Source organism: Cherax quadricarinatus, chromosome 65 (genome assembly GCF_038502225.1).
Source record: "Cherax quadricarinatus isolate ZL_2023a chromosome 65, ASM3850222v1, whole genome shotgun sequence".
In the NCBI taxonomy this organism is placed as follows: domain Eukaryota; kingdom Metazoa; phylum Arthropoda; class Malacostraca; order Decapoda; family Parastacidae; genus Cherax; species Cherax quadricarinatus.
The window spans coordinates 3,467,987-3,491,677 of record NC_091356.1 but is presented as its reverse complement, the minus strand read 5'-3'; the positions used below and the strand labels follow the sequence as shown (position 1 = coordinate 3,491,677).

The window sequence follows — 23,691 nt, the reverse complement described above, 5'->3', positions numbered from 1 at the left end:
TCCAAGACAGTAAGAGAACATGAGAATCACACAAGGTGTAGCTTAGAACCCCCCCCCCCCCCCACACACAATCTTTCCGAAGCTACAAATCGGACAAAAGTCCTGGTCAAGTACACGAGGCACAATATCAGGAAGAAGCGCTTAACCTGTAGGTCATAAAGCTCCTGTGGAATGGGGGGTAGTCAAGTTAAAGTTAATAAAAGGGGGAACTAACTTCAGTTACGTTTATAAAGAACTCTTCAACGTCTTAAATGATGTACAATAATAAACGAAGGTGACAGAAGACAGAAGTGGTGGGTACGAAAGTAAAGGATTTACAGACACATTACATGTCACTACTAACGTGTATTATGACCTACATGTATCGTCATAACTGATATGACGTATTGTGACTGACATGCACGGTCATGGCCATGTGAAATCATATGCTTGTCTCTTCCGGGAACCACTCTTAACCACGTGAATTTATTGCCCCGTTTTAGGTGATCGGAAAGTGGAGCAACGAGGTAGACCTTACTTGCCCCTTCTAGGCACGTCTAAAACTTGCCCTGTATATCTCTATGTAATTCCTCTCACTTTCACTTGGGTTTTCACACTGCCAACACATCCGCGACCGCCTGGTGAATGTCCAAGACCACAGTCTGGGAGCATCTGCGGGATGCAATGCTATCATGCAAACGCCCATTCCTTTGTCTTCCACTCCCACGGCCTTTCAGTGATCTTCGTAGATTACCTTTCATCGGGTTCTAATCCTCTTAACTACACGATGGTCACAAGGATTTCATGTAACCTTTCAAACACTGAAGAACATATTACGTCACAAATACCATGACGAATACACTAATAACCCGCACACGGGAGAATTATAATCATAAGTGCTAAACCCGTAAGGGTCATACAGCTTAGAGAAACTTGGGACGTTTCGGGCCGACCGAAACCTCGTCATAGTTTCTTTCCTATGTGCGGATTATACAACACTGACCTCACACTACCTCAGGGTTTTATGCGATTCTGTACACAGATCATTAGTTGAATATTTTCAGCTAATTCCTCTGTTTTATCCCTTCACTTTCGTGTAGCTTTCTCTTTCATGGCCAAGCTGGACCATCTCCATACAGTGGGTGACAAAGTTCAGGATACGGAGAAATGAAAGTGTCGCAACAGTGGGAATAAGATTAACATCGCTGGAGGAGGAAGAGGACATCATGTATCATATCGTACCATATATACAATATAATTTATATATTTATAATTTATATATATATATATATAATATATATTATTCATATATATATTATTCATATATATATTCATATATATAATTTATATATATATTCATATATATAATTTATATTTTTTATATATAATTTATATATATTTATATATAATTTATATATTTATATATATAAATGAAAGTTTCAAATTTTGAACGCCGCTGTACAGTAACAAGAGCAAGATTCTAGGAGCGACTGCCTTGTGACGAAGTTAAAACAGAGAATACCAGCACATACTTTAAATTACACGTGTTTAAAAATATCAACACTACCTCACGATTTTGACAGATTGCACAGATCCAACAGACAAGTGCCCTTAAAAAAACAATAACAGGCCAAGTAACAGTAAGCAAACTTTCGCACACGGAAGTGGGAAAAACCCGACACTAATCTTCGGAACTTCCCAGGAGATGGGGTACCTGCCAAGGAGAGAGGGGAAGCAAGACGCAGGGTGGCCATGAAGGAGGTAAATTACGGGAAGCCGTAAGAGGAATTCTCAATTTCTGAATACAAAGCCATCTTGCGTTAATTTTTCACCACGCAGCCACTGCATATTCTACCCGGAGGGCCACAAGATGGGTTACCACATTTCAGTCCCCTTGGAAATGGGACCACCTCAGCGCTCCAGCTGGGTGATCAGATAGGCAATGATTCCTAATAATTCCCCCAGGAAAAATTTAAGAGGGACCTAACCCAATGAAGAAGGGTGCAAGGTTTGCTGACAAGCTGGTTAATTACTCAAATCCGGCCATCACATTAAGATGACCTCCCCCACCACCAATGGAGAACGGGGATGATCGACACTTATTTTCCTTTTTAAGTAGCAGAGTTACTTTACTGGAAGACTATAGGATGAGGCCCAAAATATTTATTCAAGGCGCCAATTACTTTGCATTCATCACTATCAATGAATATCTTCTTCCTCTTAAAAGTTTATACATGGTGAAACTTCCCTTAGAAGAGGAAGGATAAATTACACAAACTACGTTGGTATTCGTAGTGTTCACATGAAATACAAAAGAAACTAACCTAAACTTTTGTCAGCAGGTTCTTTAAAATCAAAATCTTAGTAATTTATATATTTAATTCTGTATTATACACTTCGGCAATAAATAAATTTATGCAAACTAAAATCATTTGGCCCTGATCAATGCTATTAAATCCACAGTCTTAAGTTAAATTTACTTAGTTTAAAAATAGGTAATTAGCAAGCTGTGTGAATTTAGACTACTGTACAAGAGCGAGGATAACCAGTATCTAAACCTGGTCGTGATTAACAGGCACAGACTCAACATATCGCTGACGCACAATTTTAAACTTATGAAAAGGTGTACTGGGGGGGGGGGGGTATAATTCCTAGACATGGGTGCGGCTAAATACAAAACTACAGTACATTAGTTAAATTCAATAAAACTACCTCTTGCCAGCATTTTAGGGATTGCTGCTTCCTTCCCCCTCCCATTATGTTCCTTTCAAAAGGTAAAAACCCCTTTTTCAGATGCCTCAGTTTTAAATTACTAAGTCGTGTCATGGCCACCTCTGATATAATAAAAGTTAATACATTTAGTTTAAACAACTGCTAAGAATATTATACTTTACAAAGTCATCTTCCCTTAATAAGTAACCATTACATACAAGATTCAAAGTATAAATATATAGATGGTCTATTATGATCATACTTTTGAAGCTCAACAGACCACAATCTTGGGAAGAATAAATTAAACAGGCGAGCTCATTTTACCTATAAATTAGAAAATATTTCTGGACTTAAAATGAACATTTAGACATTTTGCGTCCTTCAGAGTCCTTCAGAGTCCTTCAGACGAATTCTTATCATCATCTCTTCTTCCTGTGCTGAAGGAAGTAAATCAGTCTCTGTGCTGGACAAGATGTCACTCACTCCATCGTCGATGTTAGTTAGGTTTAAAATATCACCGTCTGTACTCTCAGCGTATTTGGACTTTTCCTCAATATCATCCGGCGAACTGATACTTTCAATTTGCATCTGCAAATATATTAATAATTAAATTTTTAATTTTTTTTTAAAATGTCAATAAAGAGTGCCTCACTAAGGTCGAAATTATCATAATATTCAAAAAGTACCAAACCAATTTAGGTCACAATGATTCATTAGAATTTGGGTAGTATACTGCAGGGGCTAGAAAAATGGAGGGAGAGGTACAGCCCAAATGAAAGGTAAAGTATTAGGAATCATCAAAGAAAGCGCTAAATCGACAAGGGTCATACAGCGCTGCGGAGCAGAAAACAGTGCAGTGGCTATAAACAGCTAGCTGGAGAGGATATCAGAGGTGAAAAGAAGGAAGGAAAGGGCTGGAAGGGACGCTAAGGGCTGCGTGTCTAAGTTCATATAGTAAAGCAGTTGCTGACAAAGAAAGTGATTGTAAGTCAAAGGCAGAACTGTCAAGAAAAGATAGGGCAAGAGTGGTAGGGCGGCAGCGGCGGCGTTGGAGGTAAATCTTTGCAAGCTTGCTGGAAACTTGACAGTCTACAAGAAAGTGAAGAGCCGAAACAGGGACCCGACAAACCTTACAAAGGAATAGGGTGCCGATCCGTGAGATGCCCATGGGTAAGGAGAGTATGGCCGATGAGGAGACGGGAGAGCACAGTCTTCCAAGTACGGTAATGGTGGTAACATGGCCACAAACCTTAAAGCAGTTTAATGGAGTGCAATTTGTTATGGTGCATGACCAACCACTATTGTTGCCAACGGCTGCGAAGATGGGCAGAGATGTCAATCTCTGAACGGAATATCTCTATAAGAAACCAGAAGATCATGCACCGCTGACCACGCAGCAGCATCCACTTGTTCATTGCCCTGCACATCGTGTCCTGGGACCCAACAGAAAACAGACTTTTTGCTAGCCACACAGTGCAACCATAGTTGAATACGAAGGACTAATGGATAAGGGGACTAATTGTTTAACGGCTTGTAAAGCACTGAAGGAATCTGAAATGATCACAAACGTCGAAGGAAACATACGTAATACGGAGAAGCGCTGAGGATGGCATACAACTCTGCAGTAAAAATACTAGCCGAGTCTAATAAATGACCTCTGACAACAGTCAGGGAACACCACTGCGAACCCAACACCGTCAGAAGATTTAGAATAGTCTGTATAAACAGTATGATCATGCTACCAGAAGTGATCAAGAAAAGTGCGAGAAGCAGTCGTAGGTAGGAAAACTTTGGCGCACGGCAGTAGGAGAGAACAGACACGAACCGTCGGAACCTCACAAGGGGGATGGGAAAAGGCAGACGGTATATGAACATACAAGGGAGGCAACTGGAGAGAAGACAGGAGTGAAGAGAAAACAGTCAGCAGGGGCGCCAAACAAGTAATGGACTTCTAACGTTTCAGACGGAACACGAAGGTCGTGAGTGGACAAAGTAACGAAGGCAATTAGCACTACAACGATCAGCTAAGGAAGGAACATTCGCCTCAGCGTAGAGGCTTTCAACATCGGATGAGCGAAAGACACCAAGGCAAAAACATAACCCCTGATAAATGGGATCCAGCCAGGGGATCTAACTTTAAAGAGAGTTGTAGGAGAAGCCGCAGAATAGACTTGGTTGCCATAATCCAGCTTGAACAAGACTAGGGTGGAATGCAAACGGAGGAGTGTGGGGCGACCTGCTCCCCATGAACGATGACGTGAATTTCAAGGAGATTTAGCCGACCATGGAAAACTGCCTTCAAAGAGGAAATGTGAGGTATCTATGTCAACCGATGATCGACGAGAAGGCCAAGAAACTTTTTACCATATCACATTCTGGAATATGTGAGCCATGTAAATACAATGGAATATCTGGGACAAGAGAAATGGATTTTCGTACTAGAAAATTTAAATCCATGAGAAGTGACCCAATGGGAAACTCATCGCATCCTGAAGGGAGGCCACTACCAGGCGACAGTCAGCGCCTGCTTAAGATATAGCAAAGTCATCCACAAAGTGACGACCATATATGCGATGGAAGAATGCAAGGTAGGTCATTTATAAGACAAAGGATAGTGCTTAGGACAACCTTGTTGAACACCCTCAGCCTGAACAAAGTCTGAGGAAAGCGAGGTGCCAACACGGACATGAAAATAGTCAGAAAGCAGTAAGGAAAGTTGGTAGATTAGCGTGGAGGCCTAAGGAGTGGGCTTGGGCTAAAATGTAATACCTCCAAGTGGTGTCATATGCCTTCTCAAAATAAAAAAAAAAAAAAAAAAAAAAAAAAAAAAAAAAAAAAAAAAAAACTGCCAAGATGGAGTGTGTTAGCAAAGGCATTTCACACATGCGTATCAAAGTAGAGCAAGGGATCCAAAGTAGAGCAGCCCTTGTAAAAGCCATATTGGTGAGGAGAAAGAATATTGCAGTCACCAAATACCACATCAGAAGTCTATTTGCCAATCGTTCCATCACCTTGCAGACTACACTGGTCAGAGCAATGGGATGACAGCGAGAGGTACAGGGGACTGTTATCGGCCGTTCCACTTATCGGCCAACTGTTATCGGCCGGTTTTTGGCTTCTGGTTAATGGCCATTGTTTCGCTTATCTGCCGTATGGGACACGTCAGCCGCTTGCGCGTTTGAGAGAGAGTGGCTGCGTCTCTGGGCGAGTGAGGACACTTCTGCTCATTCATCCAAACATCAAGGAAGCTAATGTTGTGAAAAGAAGTTTAGCAGGGAAGCAGGGAGTATAACAGGCAGGCAGGAACCCAATGGAATTAAGTCACTGACTGAGTTATCCTAGGTTCTTTACACATGCTGTGAAAAAGGCAGGGATTGTAGCAGGGAAACAGTGCGGAAGGGAGTGTAGCAGGCCGGGAGGAAAGTAACCCCAGAGTGCATTTTGATACCTAAAGTCCTTATGGAAGGGGGGGGATGGGCTCCCTCCAAACAATCAGTCCTCCGTCTCTTGTCCTCAGTCTTTCATAAGCCAAGAAGTCTTCAATAAAGGTATGTAATAGTGATTTAAATGTTCATTTACTTATTTTATTTAGTTCATTGTTTTGTGTATGTAAAACAATAATTAATCTTCAAAAATTTATTTTTGTTAATATTTTTGGGTGTTTGGAACGGATTAATTTTTTTTACATTAATTCTTATGGGGAATTTTATTTCTGCTTTAGGCCGACCTTCTGGAACTGATTACGGCTGATAACAGTTTACCATCAAGCCCCGAGGTGCCTAGTTTGCAAAACTGTAGTACAATTGCAGATTTCCATTGTTGAGATGCAAAAGGACTAAGGGCTGTAGAATGCAGCTGTTGTAGCATTCTGATATGAATATCAGGCCCAGCTGCTGACAACTGGCAAGCAGAAAGCATGGACTTTAGCTCTAGCAAAGTGAAAGGTATATGGCTCCATTCCATTAGAAGAAATCCAAGGGCAATTGCCCCTTGGTAGACAGACGTGAGAAATAAGGGACAGGTGAAGCCCTTGGGAGACACGGACAAGAGGGTTCCCAATTTCCATGGCAAACGTCAAGAGGTTCTACAACATTAACACTAGCAACCCGGAAAATGGGAGCTGGGTCCAGAGCATACGTGCCCCACAACTTCCATGCCTTCTTCCAAACTGCGCACGCAGGTTAAGTCAAGGTAATGGTAGACAGTCTTGCCAACAAGTGCATTACCATTGTGTATGACACGGCAAGCTACTGCCCTTGCCCACTTGACATCCAAAAGACGATCCGAGGTCCAGTTATATCAATAATGGCCTCACAGCACATTTCAAATGCACTGCATGGGCGCACAGACCACCAAGGAATGCGTGTCTGAGAATGCCTGCCTGCCTGAGGCTTGAGAAATAGAACGTGATACTGCAGTCAAAACTAAGGTCGAAAACGGGTCCACCAGTTCATCAGTAGAGGACTAAGTGTTCCCATAAAAAGCGGCAAGATGGGAGTAAAAGTCCCAGTTCTCTCATCCAAATTGCCAACGGGGGCTACGAGGCGGTCAGGAATACGTAGAAGAAAGAATAGGAAAGTCATCACTCATGCAAATCCGGGAGAACAGACCAAGTGTAATCAAGTGTAAATAATGAGAAGATAAAGATCAATGCAAGAGTGCGAGAGTCAAAATGGGTGGGAGTACCCGTATTTAAAACACTAAGAGGATGAGGAGTGAGAAGTCTCTCCAAGTGATTGCCACGAGTCACAGTGGAACCCTCCCCAATGATAGCGCGAGTTAAAATCTAACATAGGAGGCAGCAGAGATCAAGAACGCAATATCCGAGATACAGAATGCACAGGAAGGGGATAGACAAACTATACAATCTGTGCAAATAAATACTGGCCGCAGTATAATGCAGAAGAGAACAAAGGCCTGTTGATACGGTATACCAACGCACACAAGAAGCATGCACTCATTAAATGATTCATCAGGAAAGGGATCAGAAGAATGCAACAGCACAACCCAAAACTGGTTGAATAACAGCTGAACGAATTTTGGGCTCTTGTAACACGACGCATACTGGGGAAAACAGAGCAACACCTGGAGCTCTCCGATTACCCAAGGCCATGAATATTCCATTGTAAACAAGTCATTATTCACAGACAGGTATACTAGCAATAAGAAGCGATAAAATCTATGGGCTGTTAGGGTCAGTGAAATCAACGTGTGGGGGTAACGGGAAGCACGTAAGCAAGGAGGAATCAGAATGCTCTGAAGGATAATATTGGTGTGAGGGTCGTGAAAAATAAGAGGCTCACTGGTGTCCATCGAGGGTTTAGTCTCTGCAATGTAGTCGGAGATAGCATCAAGCATCTCAGCAGATAAGATGCTGGTACCATGACTTCAGACACAGATGAGGTAGAGCAAGTAAAGATCTGGGAGACTATGGAGAGAAACAAGAGGTGAGAGGGGAGGGGAGTATAAACCTAGAGAGATGTGCTGGCGAGGACAGTCCTGTGGTAGAACTGGAGAGGAAGGAGACTGGAAGGTAACTGGGGAAGAAGTCTTCGGGTAAACGGAAGAGGGGACCACATGAAGGGGGGGGTGAACCTCCACTTGTGTTGGAGAAAGGTAGGGGGGGGCGAGAACGAGGTACCGAGGCTAATAGACTTTGGCTTAGACAGGTTCAGCTTTGCAGGTGATAGGTGCAAAGATGCAGGCATGCAAAGCCTTATAGACCGAGAAACTAGTGAGCGAGAAGCAAAGGAAGTAGGAAGTAAGGAGGTGGGGGTTTCAGAGGGGCAAAACCGCAAAAGAATTAAGAGATGGGGGTGATCCCATAAGACACTACACTGGAGGAACTAATAGGCAAGGGGACTGCCAAGATTGGAAGTAAGGTCTTTCCCTCTCTTTAAGACAACCGATTTCTCGTTCGTTTAGATAGATCTGACAGTGGCGGGAAAAAGAAGGACGAAGCTTATTGCAATTAAGACAAGTGGGGGTGGGAAAGACTGCAAGATGTATCTGCATGATCTACAGCACCGCAGACAGAGCACTTCGCCGCAGATCTGCAATATATAGCGGGGTGTCCAAAGTGCCTGCAATTTCAACCTTGTTGGGAGATAGGGACCACTTCTCCGGACTTCTAGGCGATGGCCCACTATATAAATGAAGGACAGGAGTTCACAGCAGTCAAAGGTTCAGCAGGTGATGTTACTGGGAAAGTCTCTCCACCCGAGAGCAGGCAGGACTTGTGTATCCATATTGAGAATAGGAAGGTCCTGAAGGGCTAATCGCTCCAAAATATCACCGCCAAACAGAAAATCACTGTACAATGGTATGCGGTAAAACCACCATACCACTGCATGAATTTAGAGTGGCTTGCTTGTGAACTGTGATTGGAATGTTGTCAATGGAAGTAAGATGGGAAAGATCATGAGCTAGTTATGCATTCTGAACTAACTATGCATGCACCACTTCGAAGAGTGTGAAAGGATACATTTTGGCCAATGTGTTTACCTGGAGAGAGTTCCGGGGGTCAACGCCCCCGCGGCCCGGTCTGTGACCAGGCCTCCTGGTGGATCAGAGCCTGATCAACCAGGCTGTTGCTGCTGGCTGCACGCAAACCAACGTACGAGCCACAGCCCGGCTGATCAGGAACTGACTTTAGGTGCTTGTCCAGTGCCAGCTTGAAGACTGCCAGGGGTCTGTTGGTAATCCCCCTTATGTGTGCTGGGAGGCAGTTGAACAGTCTCGGGCCCCTGACACTTATTGTATGGTCTCTTAACGTGCTAGTGACACCCCTGCTTTTCATTGGGGGGATGGTGCATCGTCTGCCAAGTCTTCTGCTTTCGTAGTGAGTGATTTTCGTGTGCAAGTTCGGTACTAGTCCCTCTAGGATTTTCCAGGTGTATATAATCATGTATCTCTCCCTCCTGCGTTCCAGGGAATACAGGTTTAGGAACCTCAAGCGCTCCCAGTAATTGAGGTGTTTTATCTCCGTTATGCGCGCCGTGAAAGTTCTCTGTACATTCTCTAGGTCGGCAATTTCACCTGCCTTGAAAGGTGCTATTAGTGTGCAGCAATAAGAGTTTTACCATTACTATGGTCAGAAAGATAATCAGTTGGAGGTGTCAGTTGTAGGGAAAAGAATTTAGTCCACTGTGTACTTGTAAACAGTGCATGAAGGAATTGGGTGTCGCATAGCTCATTAAGTGGAACGAGCAGACATCTAGGAACTGTCGTTAGCAAATGGTCTGGAAAGTTTAGGCATAGGATCGCAGGCGGCTCGACCTGAGGTAGGTGGGCGAACTGAAAACTGTCTCGCCATGTTCGGAGAAACCAGACGCATAGTAAAAGGAGTGCAAGAGACAGGTACTAGCAGAACCCAAGTGGAGCCTCAGTACCTGGAGTAGGTGACAGTCACCAGAAGAAGGAACAGGGGTCTGACAAAAGTCTGGAGAATGGTCAAATAATGAATTATTATTATTATAATCAAAAAGAAGCGCTAAGCCACAAGGGCTATACAGCGCTGCAGGGTAGGGAAGGAAGCAAGGGAATTGGATGGCAGAAGGGAGGGGGGATGATCAGCAGGTTACAGAAAACAGCGGGGCAGGGGATAGTACGGGGGTAGAGGGTAGCAAGAGATACAAGTAGAAAGGGCTGAAAGTATCAAAATTTGTGGAGTAAGTCAGTCGTTGTCAAAAAGTCAATGAGAGAGTCCGGATGAAAGGTGGGTCCATCAGCGAGAAGGGAAGGTAAAGAGAGAGCAGCGGGGCGAAGACGACGACAGAGGTAAATTCTGCGTGCTCGTTGATAAAGTGGGCAGTCCAACAGAATGTGGCTGACTGATAATGGAGCTTGGCAATTCTCACAGAGAGGAGCAAGACGCCTCTCCATGAGATATCCATGAGTAAGACGAGTATGGCCAATGCGAAGACGGGAGAGAGTAGTCTCCCAACCTCGACACTGGTGATAAGAAGACGGCCAGTAACCTATACTCGGTTTAATAGACTGAAGTTTGTTGCCGAGCATAGTAGACCAACGTTGTTGCCAACGGGTGTGAAGGTGGGAAGATATTACAGCAAAATAGTCCGTACATGGAATACCTCTATAAGAAACTGGTAGGTCATGTACTGCTGACCGCGCAGCAGTGTCTGCCTGTTCATTGCCCTGTACGTCAACATGACCAGGGACCCAACAAAAAACAATATCTTTATGCTTAGTAAAGATGCGGCGTAGCCAAAGTTGGATACGGAGGACTAAGGGGTGAGGTGTATCAAATTTTTGTATAGCCTGTAAAGCACTAAGGGAGTCTGAGACAACCACAAATGATGACACAGGCATAGATGCAATACGGATAAGTGCTGTAAGGATGGCATATAATTCAGCAGTAAAAATACTAGCTGAAGATAGTAAATGCCCTTGTACGACGCTGTCCGGAAACACTGCTGCGAATCCTACGCCGTCAGAAGACTTAGAGCCATCTGTGTACACAGCAATGGCATGAGAATGAGAGTGAAAGTGGTCAAGAAAAAGAGAGCGGGAAGCGACCGTAGACAGTTGGGCTTTCGAGCAAGGGAGGGAGAAAGAACAGACTCGAACAGCTGGAACTTCCCAGGGGGGTAGGGAAAAGTGTGATGCTACATGTACATAGAAAGGTGGTAGTTGAAGAGAAGACAAGAGCGAATGAAGGCGAAGAGAGAAGGGACGGAGTAAGCAGGGGCGGCGAACAAATAAAGAATGTCTACTAATATCAGTGACCATTCTATAAATGGAAGGATTGCGGAGATCATGAGAGCGTACATAGTAGCGCAGGCAATGGGCATCACGGCGATCGGATAAGGATGGAACGTTCGCTTCTGCATAGAGGCTTTCGACAGGGGAAGAGCGAAAAGCACCAAGGCATAAACGTAATCCTTGGTGATGAATGGGGTTAAGGCTAGAGAGAGTAGCAGGAGATGCCGCTGAATAGATCTGGTCACCATAATCAAGTTTCGATAAAATAAGGGTGGAATGTAGGTGAAGGAGGGTTCGACGATCAGCTCCCCACGAAAGATGAGCAAGGGTTTTAAGAAGGTTCAGCCGGCTGTGACAAGTTGCCTTCAGAGAGGTAATGTGAGGTTTCCAGGATAACCTACGATCAAAGAGGAGGCCCAGAAACTTGACTGTATCACGTTCAGGGATACGTGAGCCATAGAGGTACAAAGGATGATCAGAGATGACAGAGCGTCTAGTGAAAGTGATTTGGTGGGTTTTAGTGCTGGAAAATTTAAACCCATGTGTGGTGGCCCAATTGGAAACACGGTCGACTGCATGCTGGAGAGAAACTGTAAGGAGGTGACAGTCAGCGCCTGCACAGGCAATAGCGAAGTCATCAACATAGAGTGATGACCAAATATTTGATGGAAGACTAGAGGCCAAATCATTAATAGCAAGGAGAAAAAGTGTTGTGCTCAGAACACATCCCTGGGGGACACCTTCAGCTTGGATAAAGTCCGGGGAGAGCACATTATTAACCCGAACACGGAAATGCCTGTCAGTTAAAAAGTTCTTAAGGAAGGATGGTAGATTGCCTCGAAGGCCTAAGGAGTGGGCTTGGGCTAAAATATTATACCTCCAAGTTGTGTCATATGCCTTCTCAAGATCAAAAAATATGGCAATAACTGAGTGGTTATTCGCAAAGGCATTACGAACATACGTATCCAAGCGCAGTAAGGGGTCTATGGTAGAACGTCCCTTACGAAAGCCATATTGACGAGTGGAGAGACTGTTGTGTGTCTCTAAATACCACACTAAACGTCTATTTACTAGACGTTCCATTACTTTGCAAACTGCACTGGTAAGAGCAATGGGACGATAGTGGGAGGTTTCATGTCCCGTAGTGCCTGGTTTGCGGAAAGGGAGAACAATGGCGGATTTCCACAGCTGTGGAAGAACTCCTTGTGACCAAATAAGATTGTAAAGGCGTAATAGGACTGCAAGGGCTGACTGATGTAAATGTTGTAGCATACGAATATGAATGTCGTCGGGCCCAGCTGCCGATGATCGACAAGCTGAGAGTGTTGCCTCCAGTTCTTGAAGTGTAAAAGGCACATTATACTGTTCTTCTCTGAGAGAAGAAAAGTCCAAGGGTGCTAACTCTCTGGCAGACTTTGAGGAAAGAAATGAGGGGCATAGATGGAGTCCCTGAGAAATACGGACCAGATGATTGCCAATTTCATTGGCAACATCTAGTGGGTTTGCTATATCAACACCGGCAACCCGCAGAACAGGAGCCGGGTCAGGAGAATATTTACCACTCAGTTTTCGTACTTTTTTCCAGACTGCACTCATAGAGGAAGCAGAGGTGATGGTGGAGACATAATCTCGCCAGCAAGTGCGTTTAGCGTCACGGATGACACGGCGAGCGATCGCACGCTTCTGTTTAAAATCAAGGAGTCGCTCTGTGGTTCTATTGTACCGGTACCTGCCCCATGCAGCGCGTTTCAAACGTACTGCACGAGCACAAGCAGGAGACCACCAAGGCACGCATTTCTGAGAATGCCTGCTCGAAGTTTGGGGTATAGAATGAGAAGCTGCGGTGAAAACGGAGGATGAGAAGAGGTGTAAAAGCTCATCGATGGAGGACGAAGAAGGAACCTCTTTAAAAACAGTCAGGTGTGAGTAAAGGTTCCAATTTGCCCGATTAAATTGCCAGCGTGGGGTGCGAAGAGGTGGCGAATATGAAGGGGAAGTAAGAATGATTGGGAAATGATCACTGTCATGTAAGTCCGGGAGAACAGACCAAGTAAAGTCTAATGCGGCGGAGGAAGAGCAAACTGAGAGATCGATGCAAGAGAGAGTATGAGTCCGAGGATCAAAATGGGTGTGAGTACCTGTATTTAAAACATGGAGGGGGTGGGTGGCAAGAAAAGCCTCTAACTGAATTCCACGGGAATCACAGTGAGACCCTCCCCAGAGGAAATGGTGGGCATTAAAATCACCAAGTAACAGAATTGGTGGCGGTAATGACGAAACAAGGAAGGCAAAATCCGGAATAGATAATGCCCGAGAAGGAGAGAGATATAAAGAACAGAGCGTATACCACCTATGTAAGTGGATACGGGCTGCTGTGTAATGCAGCGAAGTATGAACAAATAGCTGATGGTACGGAATATCAGTGCGGAGAAGAAGGGCACTTTCATTAAAGGTCCCATCAGGAAAAGGATCTGAAGAATACAATAAATTATAGCCTGAGATGTGAGAAATAACAGCAGAGTGTAATTTTGGTTCCTGTAAGCAAACACCAACAGGGGCAAACTGGGAGAGTAACATCTGAAGCTCACCCCGATTACCCCTGAGGCCACGTATATTCCACTGTAAAAAGGCCATGAATGGCAATGATAAAGATACTTGAAATCCGCAGGTAAGGGTTCCTACGGACTAGGAGGGTTAGAAAAGTCCACATGCGGAGGCAGTGGAAAATGTTCAAGCAGCGAAGGAACGGTGCGCTGTGAAGAAAGGAGTTGCGCAGATGGAGCAGAGGAGAGAGAAAGAGCGGAAGGTGGATCAGTGTCCATTGATGGTTTGGTCTCTGCAATATATTCAGAGATTGCTTCAAGTGTTTCAGAATTCAGAGATGTCGTATGGGAGACAATATTGGGAATGGTAGGGGGAGGATGAGTAAAGATTGGAACTGTATTGGACTGTACCAAGGTAGGGGGGGGCGAAAGGGTGGAGGGAACTGGAGAAGCGTGGCAGGGGACAGAAGAGACAGGAACCTGGGAGGTGGCAGAAGAGGAAGAAACTTGGGAGGGAACAGGGGAGGAAGGTACATTACGAGGAGGAGGGTGAACCTCTGCACTTGTAACTGAGCCAGTGAGAGGGGAAGAACTAGGGACAGAGACAGGGAGGGTAAAATGAGGAGGTGGAAGATGGGTAGGAGGTGTTACCGGACCTTTTTTTGACTTTTGAGAAGTAGAGGGACGATTGGGAAGAGGTGTCGTACGAGGTCTCGTCGATACTGAGGCTTGTAAGAGAGAACTCGAAGAAGCGAGATTAGACTGAGGCGTTGAAGTAGGGACGTCTGAGCCGAGGACAGCAAAAGGATTAGATACAGGAGTGATTATGGGAGAGGTAACCACAGAGGTGGGTGTAGAAGATGGGATACCAGAAGTGGGGGGACGTTTTGAAACACGGGAATAAGAAACACGTGGGAGTCTCCCTTGGAGGCGGAGATGAGAAACTGCCATGGCATAAGGGAGACCTTCTGTCTCTTTGAGGTAACGGATTTCCCGCTCGTTTAAATAGACCTGACAACGGCGAGAGTACGAAGGGTGAGCCTCATGACAGTTAAGGCAAGAGGGAGATCGATTGCAAGACGTATTAGAATGGTCATCGGCACCACAGACTGGGCATTCGGCGATAGATCTGCAATATTTCGCTGGATGGCCAAATCGCCAGCAATTTCTACACTGTTGTGGTGTAGGGATCACCTTTCGAACTTGTAACCGATGTCCTGCTATATAAACTGAGGATGGGAGTTCTCGGCTGTCAAAAGTTAAACGAGCCACATTGCTAGGGTATCGTCTCCGCCCACGGGCAGGAAGAACGTAAGTGTCTACCTTGAGGATTGGGAGATCTTGGAGTTCCAGCTGTTCTAGAATGTCGGTGCCGCATGTCTGGAAATTTTGTTGAACTATGGTATGGGGCAGAATAACGGTACCACTACAAGAATTGAGGGAATGATGTTTTTCAAGGGTGACAGGAACAGTATCTATATGGGAAAGACGAGAGAGCTCACGAGCCTGGGTAGCATTCTGTACGGTAATGATGCGCGTACCGCTCTTAAGAGCATGAAAAGAAATATCTTTACCAACATGGCGTAGGAGTGCCTTGCCAATACTATGGTCAGAAAGATAGGCAGTAGAGGAAGTTGGTCGCAAAGTGAAGAATTTAGTCCACTGTTCAGTCTGAAACTGAGCGTGGAAAGGTAGTGAAGGACGTGTCGATCTTTTCTGAGAAGAACGAGAAGGTGAAGGTGGAGAAGTATCATCAGCAGGTAATTGTCGTTGACGTTTAGGCGTGGGACCAGAGTTGGTCCGACGTGGAACGGGTCGGCGATTTGAAAATTGCCGCACCGTAGAGGGAGAGGCCGGAAGCATAGTCAGAGGAGAGCGAAGGTCTGATAAATCGAAGGAGTCAGTCGAGGCCTCAGTACCTGAAGCAGGTGAGGAAACAGCACCGGCAATAGGTACAGAGGCATGAGGAATGTCTGAAGAGTGGTCCAAAGACGAGGCGGGGTCAGAACGGGGTGCGGTATCAAGAAGGGGCCCGGGGGTAAAAGGTTCATGGACTAGGGCTGCCATGGTTAGGTTACTTCTTTCTTTTTGTTTTTAAGAAAAAAAAAGAAAGAAGAAAAGAAAATAAAAATAAAAAAAAGAAAAAAAAAAGGGGGGACCGGGGAGGGATAGTTCCTAGGAGGAATGAAAGGGCCAGAAATCTCCCTCCGCGCCCAAGAGGACTCGACACCGCTAGTAGCGCAGATGCAGCATGGAACCCGTGCCATACCCTACCCTTCATGCCAGTAAACCAGCAATCTGGGATAGCAACCTCACATCTGCCGAGCTACCTCGGTGGACAAAAGAGAGGGCGGCCGGATATCCGCCACAAAGCATACCTCCTTCAGCCACCACCCCCGGAATCCGAAAGGTGGCTTCCAGAGATACACCCGTCGCCCAAAAGACACCCAAAGCTACTCCGGGATACCGGAGAGGGATCGGGACATCCCTAGGCAATCCAGATTCCACGGCAAACTACGCCACCGCCAAGAAACCTCAACGGAATGGGATCGACCCCGGTGTCCTTTCCTCTACCTAGGAACTAGCGTGCCTGTGGGAGAAATCCCAAAGGACAAAAAGAGGAAGGGCAAAAGGGAGGAGTGGGGAGGAGGAGGAGGAAAGGAAAAAGGGGAGGATGGGGAGGATGGGATAGGGGAGGGGAGATTGGGGGGTAATTAGGTTCGGTCTGAGGAAGAAGACCGATAGGTCTAATTCCTCAGACCAAGAGCCTCTTCACCACGCCAAGGAGCCCCCCTTGAAGAGGTCAAATCCCAGAACCGACAGGGTGCCTCTGGAGGTGCACCCAACACCTGCAGGACCCCCCACCCACTTCTCGGAAATCCGGGAAGGGAGCAGGGTGCCTCCAAATAATCCAGATTCCACGGCAAGCTACTACACACCCGAGGAATCTCACGGAGCGGGTTGAACCCTGGAACACTTCCTCCCTTCTAGAAACCGTAATGCCAGAGGGGAGGACTCCAGAGGCTTCAAATAGGATGGGGAAAAGGGAGGGTTGGGAGGGGAGGAAAGGGGAAAAAAAGGAGATGGGGAGGATGGGATAAGGATGGGAGGATTAGGAGATAATTAGGTTCGGCCTGAGGAAGGAGGCCAGAAGGTGTAATTCCTTAGACCAAGAGCCTCTTCACTGCATCAAGGAACATCCCCCTTGAAGAGGTCACCGTGTAATAGCTAAAGTTAAACCCTCAATGCCAGTGTCTAATCTAATTCAGTATTTTTTGGCTTTGTGGGTTCTAATTTGATCAAACTGGTTTCTTAAATTTTTTTTCTTACAGGATTGTAAAGAATTTGAAAATTTGAGAAAAAAAAAATGGAAAATTTTAAATAATTTTCATTTATACATTTAACAAGAAGAGGCTTCTGCGGATGGAGAAGTCTCGGCAAAAAATTTTAATTTTAGTTTATTGCTCGAGAACGCCGCCTTCAATGGGTTTCAAATTTTCAAGGCTGGTGTAATTTTTCTTGGGTTATTGTATAAAAGAACCAAGCTAGGTATCTTATATATTTATAAACTATTTCCACGCAAAACAAAAGCATTATATTAGAGCTGCAGTATCTACATTTACAAGGTGCTGAAGCAAGTCCACCCTGACACTCGCATCTCATACAAAGGTACGTCATGAATTCGTAAGGGCAGCTTACCTCTTTGTTGCCAAGTTTGAGGTAGGCTTTCACATAGAAGTTTGTGAAGAGTATGAAGAAGAGAAATGCGACGAAGCCTATCCAGCTTGAAACTACTAGAGGGACATCACATTCCAAAAACAGGTTCTGAAAAAATGGTCGTCGATTTACACTGTTACTATTACCCCACGAATTTAGAAATCTTTATACTACTGAATGGACCATGACAAACCAAGATGCATCCAGTTTTTTAGACTAGTTTTTCAAAGCCACATTTTATTTAATTTTGCTTTAGTGTCATCTACCTTGATAGTGAACTTACACTTACATCAGTAAACTTCATCCATAGACTATTTTATGCATACATTTTTTACTATAGAATTTAAATTTGGGACAAACTACTTGCAAGTATACACTAATATATTTCCAAAACACATTACCATATATCCACTAAGTTATTTTTCCCATGCTTCCCTTAAATCACAGGCAACAGTGTCAGATGTTTACTTCAATACAAAGTAAATTCTTGTAAATTATCTGGACCTTCCCACAGTACCAGGTTACAATATCTTATAAAGGAGCAGTGTTTGTGATACCAAGTGAGAATTTAAGGACCAAATGTGAAAGATATTAGTGTGTACCTATATGTTAATATTACCATGAAGGAAAACATTACAGTGCACATGTGTGAGAAACTCCAGATCTGCTGTTAGTGCTAAAGTGCTGTGCTAAAGCAATATGTAAAATACAGTACTTAATGATACAATTGGTGGTCACTTCAAAAGGTCCTGACTACCATTCACCGTTTAAGCCGACACATTAACAGTAAACAAACTAACTACTTATTGAATAAATTACACAATTTTGGGAAAAAAAAAATCTTTAGGAGCCATCAAATAAAGCAGTGGAGAAGTAGTCTGTTCATACAGACAAGATGTGGAAAAAGGTACTAATGTACATTAGTGTTTTTCCACTAATAAAGCAGTTATTACTAGATTGTAGTAGTTTGTACGTAGTGTAAATACTTTAGCAGTGCAGTATGTGCTGCAATCTCGGCTATGTCCACTTCCTGGATCAATCTACAATACTCACCTCAATTGCGCTGCTTGGCAGTTTCTTCTAATCCACAATTATTGCTTAATTAGGGTTTTCATCTTAATTTAACCTCACTGCATTACTCAAATATATTATGGCTATATAATCAACATCATATCCCCTTTGTTCAGAGTAATTTTGCAATTCAAATGAAAATGCCATCTACCAAAATACACTTCATCATTTCAGACTCACTTATGGCCTACATTACGCAAAATATATTCAACTTTAAGACCTTTACCTTTGTGGATATCGCTTGCAGATGTACTGGTGTGGTTACATGACCAATGAAAAACATTTATAAAGCATTTATGAAGTTTAAGTCAAAGACTCGTGAATATAAGCAGGATACAGGGGGCTCACCAAAGCGGCTTGGAGAAATATTATGGTAAACTGCATCATCTGGAGGGTAGTGAGGTACTTCTTCCACCAGAGGTAAGGACGGACGTGAGGACCCATGGCAGCCAGTAGGTAGTAAGAGTACATCACCACGTGTACGAAACAGTTCAAGAATCCAAAAAGTGTGTTGTGGCCGCCTGAAACATAAAATGCTTGAGCCATTAACATTTTGCATGACAGCTCTTCAGTTTCCCCGTGCAATTGCTGTGGTCTCCTACCATAATTGCTTGGCTACCTTGAACAGTAAATCAATCAGTTATAAGATTTAACTAATATTAATCATTAAATTTTATAATCCTTAAGGTTGGAGTAAAACTGCAGTTTTGAATTCCTAGAAGCAGAGTATCAGTTTTTTAATATGCATTGTCAAGTGATAAATCCACAGGATCTTGCAGTATGAAAATAGAGATAAAAAAGCAACAGTAAAGGGAGGGTAACTACCTCTCTAGATTATTCAAGACCCTCCTCCCCCCCCCCTTTAAGGTGGGTTATAATACTTTAGTATATTTCAAACTATCAGAAGTTTAGTAAATGTTTTTAGAGCACTATCTTTGTCTAGAGAAATTCTAGATTTAGCAACATAACCGTTTCCGCACCTATTCAGTTTAGATAGAGATTTCAGATTAAGACTATTTTGCGTAAAATTTTCACCTGGTTCCCGTTTATCTTGCAAGCCACCAGAACCATTTGGTTTTTCAGAGTATTAAACATCTAAAAATTAAATTTTACTACTTGCTACTGTCGTGATCAATTCACAAAATCAATCACCAAAGAAAACCGGAGTTCCCCCTCCCCAAATTCCGCATTGTGTACCAAAATAAGTCTGAAGTTTAAGCAAATTTAAATAGGTAACATCCTAGTCATTAATGCCGAACGAGATACAGTGCCCCTGTCAGGGAAGCTCCTTGTGTAGTGGTACTTCTCCCCCAGAAGTCACACAAACCATTCTCCCTGTACCACTGTGTTACGGTGCCCCAGCGTTGGCAAGGGCAAATGCTCATGAATTCAACATTAAAAATTAAACCCTGACAAGAAAACTTAAATAGAAACGAAGCAGAAACGTTGTTCCCCATTAAAGAGTCAGTAAATTTAGAAATCTTTGCAAGTCTCGGAGCCAACCTGAAGTTGAAGTCGAGACTAAGTCATTGAGAACCCGAAAAGTCTTACGAAGTATAAACAATGTTAATACTTTGATATCATACAAATTTATCTAATCTTCAGAACTTATTAACTCCAATAACCGAGAACAAAAACCCAAGAACTTGCCACTTTCTTGAACATTTTTAATTTATGCCATTTAAATACAATAGACTGCTTTTAAGATTGCAAAGAAATTTACACTGTAGTGGCATCTAATGGAATATTTAATAACATACATGGGCTTAATTACACACTTAAAAGTCCTTAAATTTTAGAATTCTTATGTTAATGTACAAAGATCTTAGTGCCCAGAGAACGAAAGACAAATCATGCTTGGTACAAGTAGGACAATAGTTCCAGTATGAGCCCTTCACCAGCATCAAGTCACCCCTATCCCATCTTCCTCAAAGGAGGGAGAAGTCTGCGATAAAATTTAATTAAACAGGCAGACTCACCTGGGTAGTAGCGGACTCCATACCAGGTACTGATAGGCATGAGGCCGTGATGGGTCATGTGTAGCAGCGATATATGCTGGTACTTCTTGTGCAACACGAAGAATATCTGAAAACATCCATAACTAATTCAACTACAAGTATAAAGTAAAAATTATGGTTTGTCAACACTAGACTTCGCAATAAATACAGTATACGTGTAACAGCCAGGACAAAATCGAACATTCGAAAGGATTAATAATAAATGGGTAATATGGTCGAGCCACAACTGACTGGACTGTGATACTAAGTAGGGTTTATCCAATTCCGTGGATCAAGAGCCCTCCACTTGTTAAACAGAGCTAAGGACATTTAAGCGGGGAAGAGTCATGGTGAGTCATGGCTTCACAGACTGTTGGATTCTTGATATTGGATAGCGATATTCACAACAGTAGTGAGAAAGCCAGACAGGTCGAGTAATTTAAGGTAGTCAGGTTAGGTCAAGTGGAGCGACTCAAGCTTGCTTGTGAAAGCCCCTGCAGGAACAGTCATGATTAAGCTGAGCCAATAAAATATGGGTCAAGGGTTACATTTATCCAGTTCAGTGCACCTATAGTACTCTTACCCCGATGATTATAGTTCCATTTTAGTAATTTAAATGTTAATTAAGCTAATGTAAAAATTATCAGTCCGCAGATGCCTACGAGTATCGATGGGACGCAGAGGCGTCGTAAGGGAGGGGCGGGCCGCCCCGGGTGACACCAACTCTAGCGACGCCTCTGATGGGACGTATCAGTACGGAGGTAAGAATGGAAGTCACTTGTGTGAAGAAAAATGGGGAACGTTCACTCACCGTATCTATAAAATCAATGTGTTTGGAGAAGTGGTACCAGAAGGCGCAATGCATTATCTGTAAAAAAATAATATTTATTGAGGAGACTAAAAATTTAAGCAGAAGTTAGTCTTTCTTAGTGGAGAAACAGGATGGTGTAACGAGGTTTCCTTTGCGCTTATTACACTAAATTTGTACATGCCAACCATTCTCCTTGGCTGCAGGAAAATTTAGTTCAGTCAACTATGGGCTCTGAAGAACTTCAGTCTGGCACGCAGCGCGCCATAACCTGGCACGCAGCGCGCCCTAACCTGGCACGCAGCGCGCCATAACCTGGCACGCAGCGCGCCCTAACCTGGCACGCAGCGCGCCCTAACCTGGCACGCAGCGCGCCCTAACCTGGCACGCAGCGCGCCCTAACCTGGCACGCAGCGCGCCCTAACCTGGCACGCAGCGCGCCCTAACCTGGCACGCAGCGCGCCCTAACCTGGCACGCAGCGCGCCCTAACCTGGCACGCAGCGCGCCCTAACCTGGCACGCAGCGCGCCCTAACCTGGCACGCAGCGCGCCCTAACCTGGCACGCAGCGCGCCCTAACCTGGCACGCAGCGCGCCCTAACCTGGCACGCAGCGCGCCCTAACCTGGCACGCAGCGCGCCCTAACCTGGCACGCAGCGCGCCCTAACCTGGCACGCAGCGCGCCCTAACCTGGCACGCAGCGCGCCCTAACCTGGCACGCAGCGCGCCCTAACCTGGCACGCAGCGCGCCCTAACCTGGCACGCAGCGCGCCCTAACCTGGCACGCAGCGCGCCCTAACCTGGCACGCAGCGCGCCCTAACCTGGCACGCAGCGCGCCCTAACCTGGCACGCAGCGCGCCCTAACCTGGCACGCAGCGCGCCCTAACCTGGCACGCAGCGCGCCCTAACCTGGCACGCAGCGCGCCCTAACCTGGCACGCAGCGCGCCCTAACCTGGCACGCAGCGCGCCCTAACCTGGCACGCAGCGCGCCCTAACCTGGCACGCAGCGCGCCCTAACCTGGCACGCAGCGCGCCCTAACCTGGCACGCAGCGCGCCCTAACCTGGCACGCAGCGCGCCCTAACCTGGCACGCAGCGCGCCCTAACCTGGCACGCAGCGCGCCCTAACCTGGCACGCAGCGCGCCCTAACCTGGCACGCAGCGCGCCCTAACCTGGCACGCAGCGCGCCCTAACCTGGCACGCAGCGCGCCCTAACCTGGCACGCAGCGCGCCCTAACCTGGCACGCAGCGCGCCCTAACCTGGCACGCAGCGCGCCCTAACCTGGCACGCAGCGCGCCCTAACCTGGCACGCAGCGCGCCCTAACCTGGCACGCAGCGCGCCCTAACCTGGCACGCAGCGCGCCCTAACCTGGCACGCAGCGCGCCCTAACCTGGCACGCAGCGCGCCCTAACCTGGCACGCAGCGCGCCCTAACCTGGCACGCAGCGCGCCCTAACCTGGCACGCAGCGCGCCCTAACCTGGCACGCAGCGCGCCCTAACCTGGCACGCAGCGCGCCCTAACCTGGCACGCAGCGCGCCCTAACCTGGCACGCAGCGCGCCCTAACCTGGCACACAGCGCGCCCTAACCTGGCACGCAGCGCGCCCTAACCTGGCACGCAGCGCGCCCTAACCTGGCATGCAGCGCGCCCTAACCTGGCACGCAGCGCGCCCTAACCTGGCACGCAGCGCGCCCTAACCTGCTTTCTCAACACCTTACCCAAAAGGGCATAAACGTGCGGCTCGTTAAAGTACTCGTCCATTACCCCAGTTCTGGTACCTGTGTAAATATACCAGCTTCCTCTAATATGTTTCTCATCAACCAGGAAATATGGCTCTGCTCTAATTTCTATTTTGTCATGCCACGTCATGAGTTTTCCAGGACCAGTCTAGTAGCAGACCTGAACTTTTTCCTGGTCTGTACACAAGATTTCAATTGTCACTAGTCAATATTTCATCTAACACGAGGTACATAAACCCGTTTGTGCACAATTTCCCCAAAACAAAGGCTTCCCTACTTGCTCCGGCACAGCTTCCTTTGCAATCTCAAGAGTTTATTCACTTATTTGTCAAATTGCTTCAAGGAAAATGCTCCAAATCCACATTTAACTTTAATAATTTATATTTAAGAACCAGATC

The 23,691-nt window shown here is 45.4% G+C and overlaps 1 protein-coding gene across 6 annotated transcripts in view; it reads right to left on the bottom strand.

Annotated features, from left to right (window-relative positions):
• Positions 1-2,344: 2,344 nt before the first annotated feature.
• LOC128700489 (very long chain fatty acid elongase AAEL008004-like) overlaps positions 2,345-23,691 on the bottom strand; it is a 37,982-nt gene continuing 16,635 nt past the window's right edge. For 5 of the 6 annotated variants that reach the window (XM_053793731.2, XM_053793728.2, XM_053793732.2 and 2 more), the window contains 5 exons: positions 21,555-21,611; positions 20,726-20,831; positions 19,095-19,267; positions 17,658-17,783; positions 2,345-3,279 (listed from right to left, as the gene is read on the bottom strand). In XM_053793731.2, coding sequence (XP_053649706.2) covers positions 3,073-3,279; positions 17,658-17,783; positions 19,095-19,267; positions 20,726-20,831; positions 21,555-21,611 — 669 coding nt within the window. In that variant the 3' untranslated portion in view covers positions 2,345-3,072. The remainder of the gene's footprint in view (positions 3,280-17,657; positions 17,784-19,094; positions 19,268-20,725; positions 20,832-21,554; positions 21,612-23,691) is intronic. The other variant, XM_070098877.1, reaches the window with a different exon arrangement.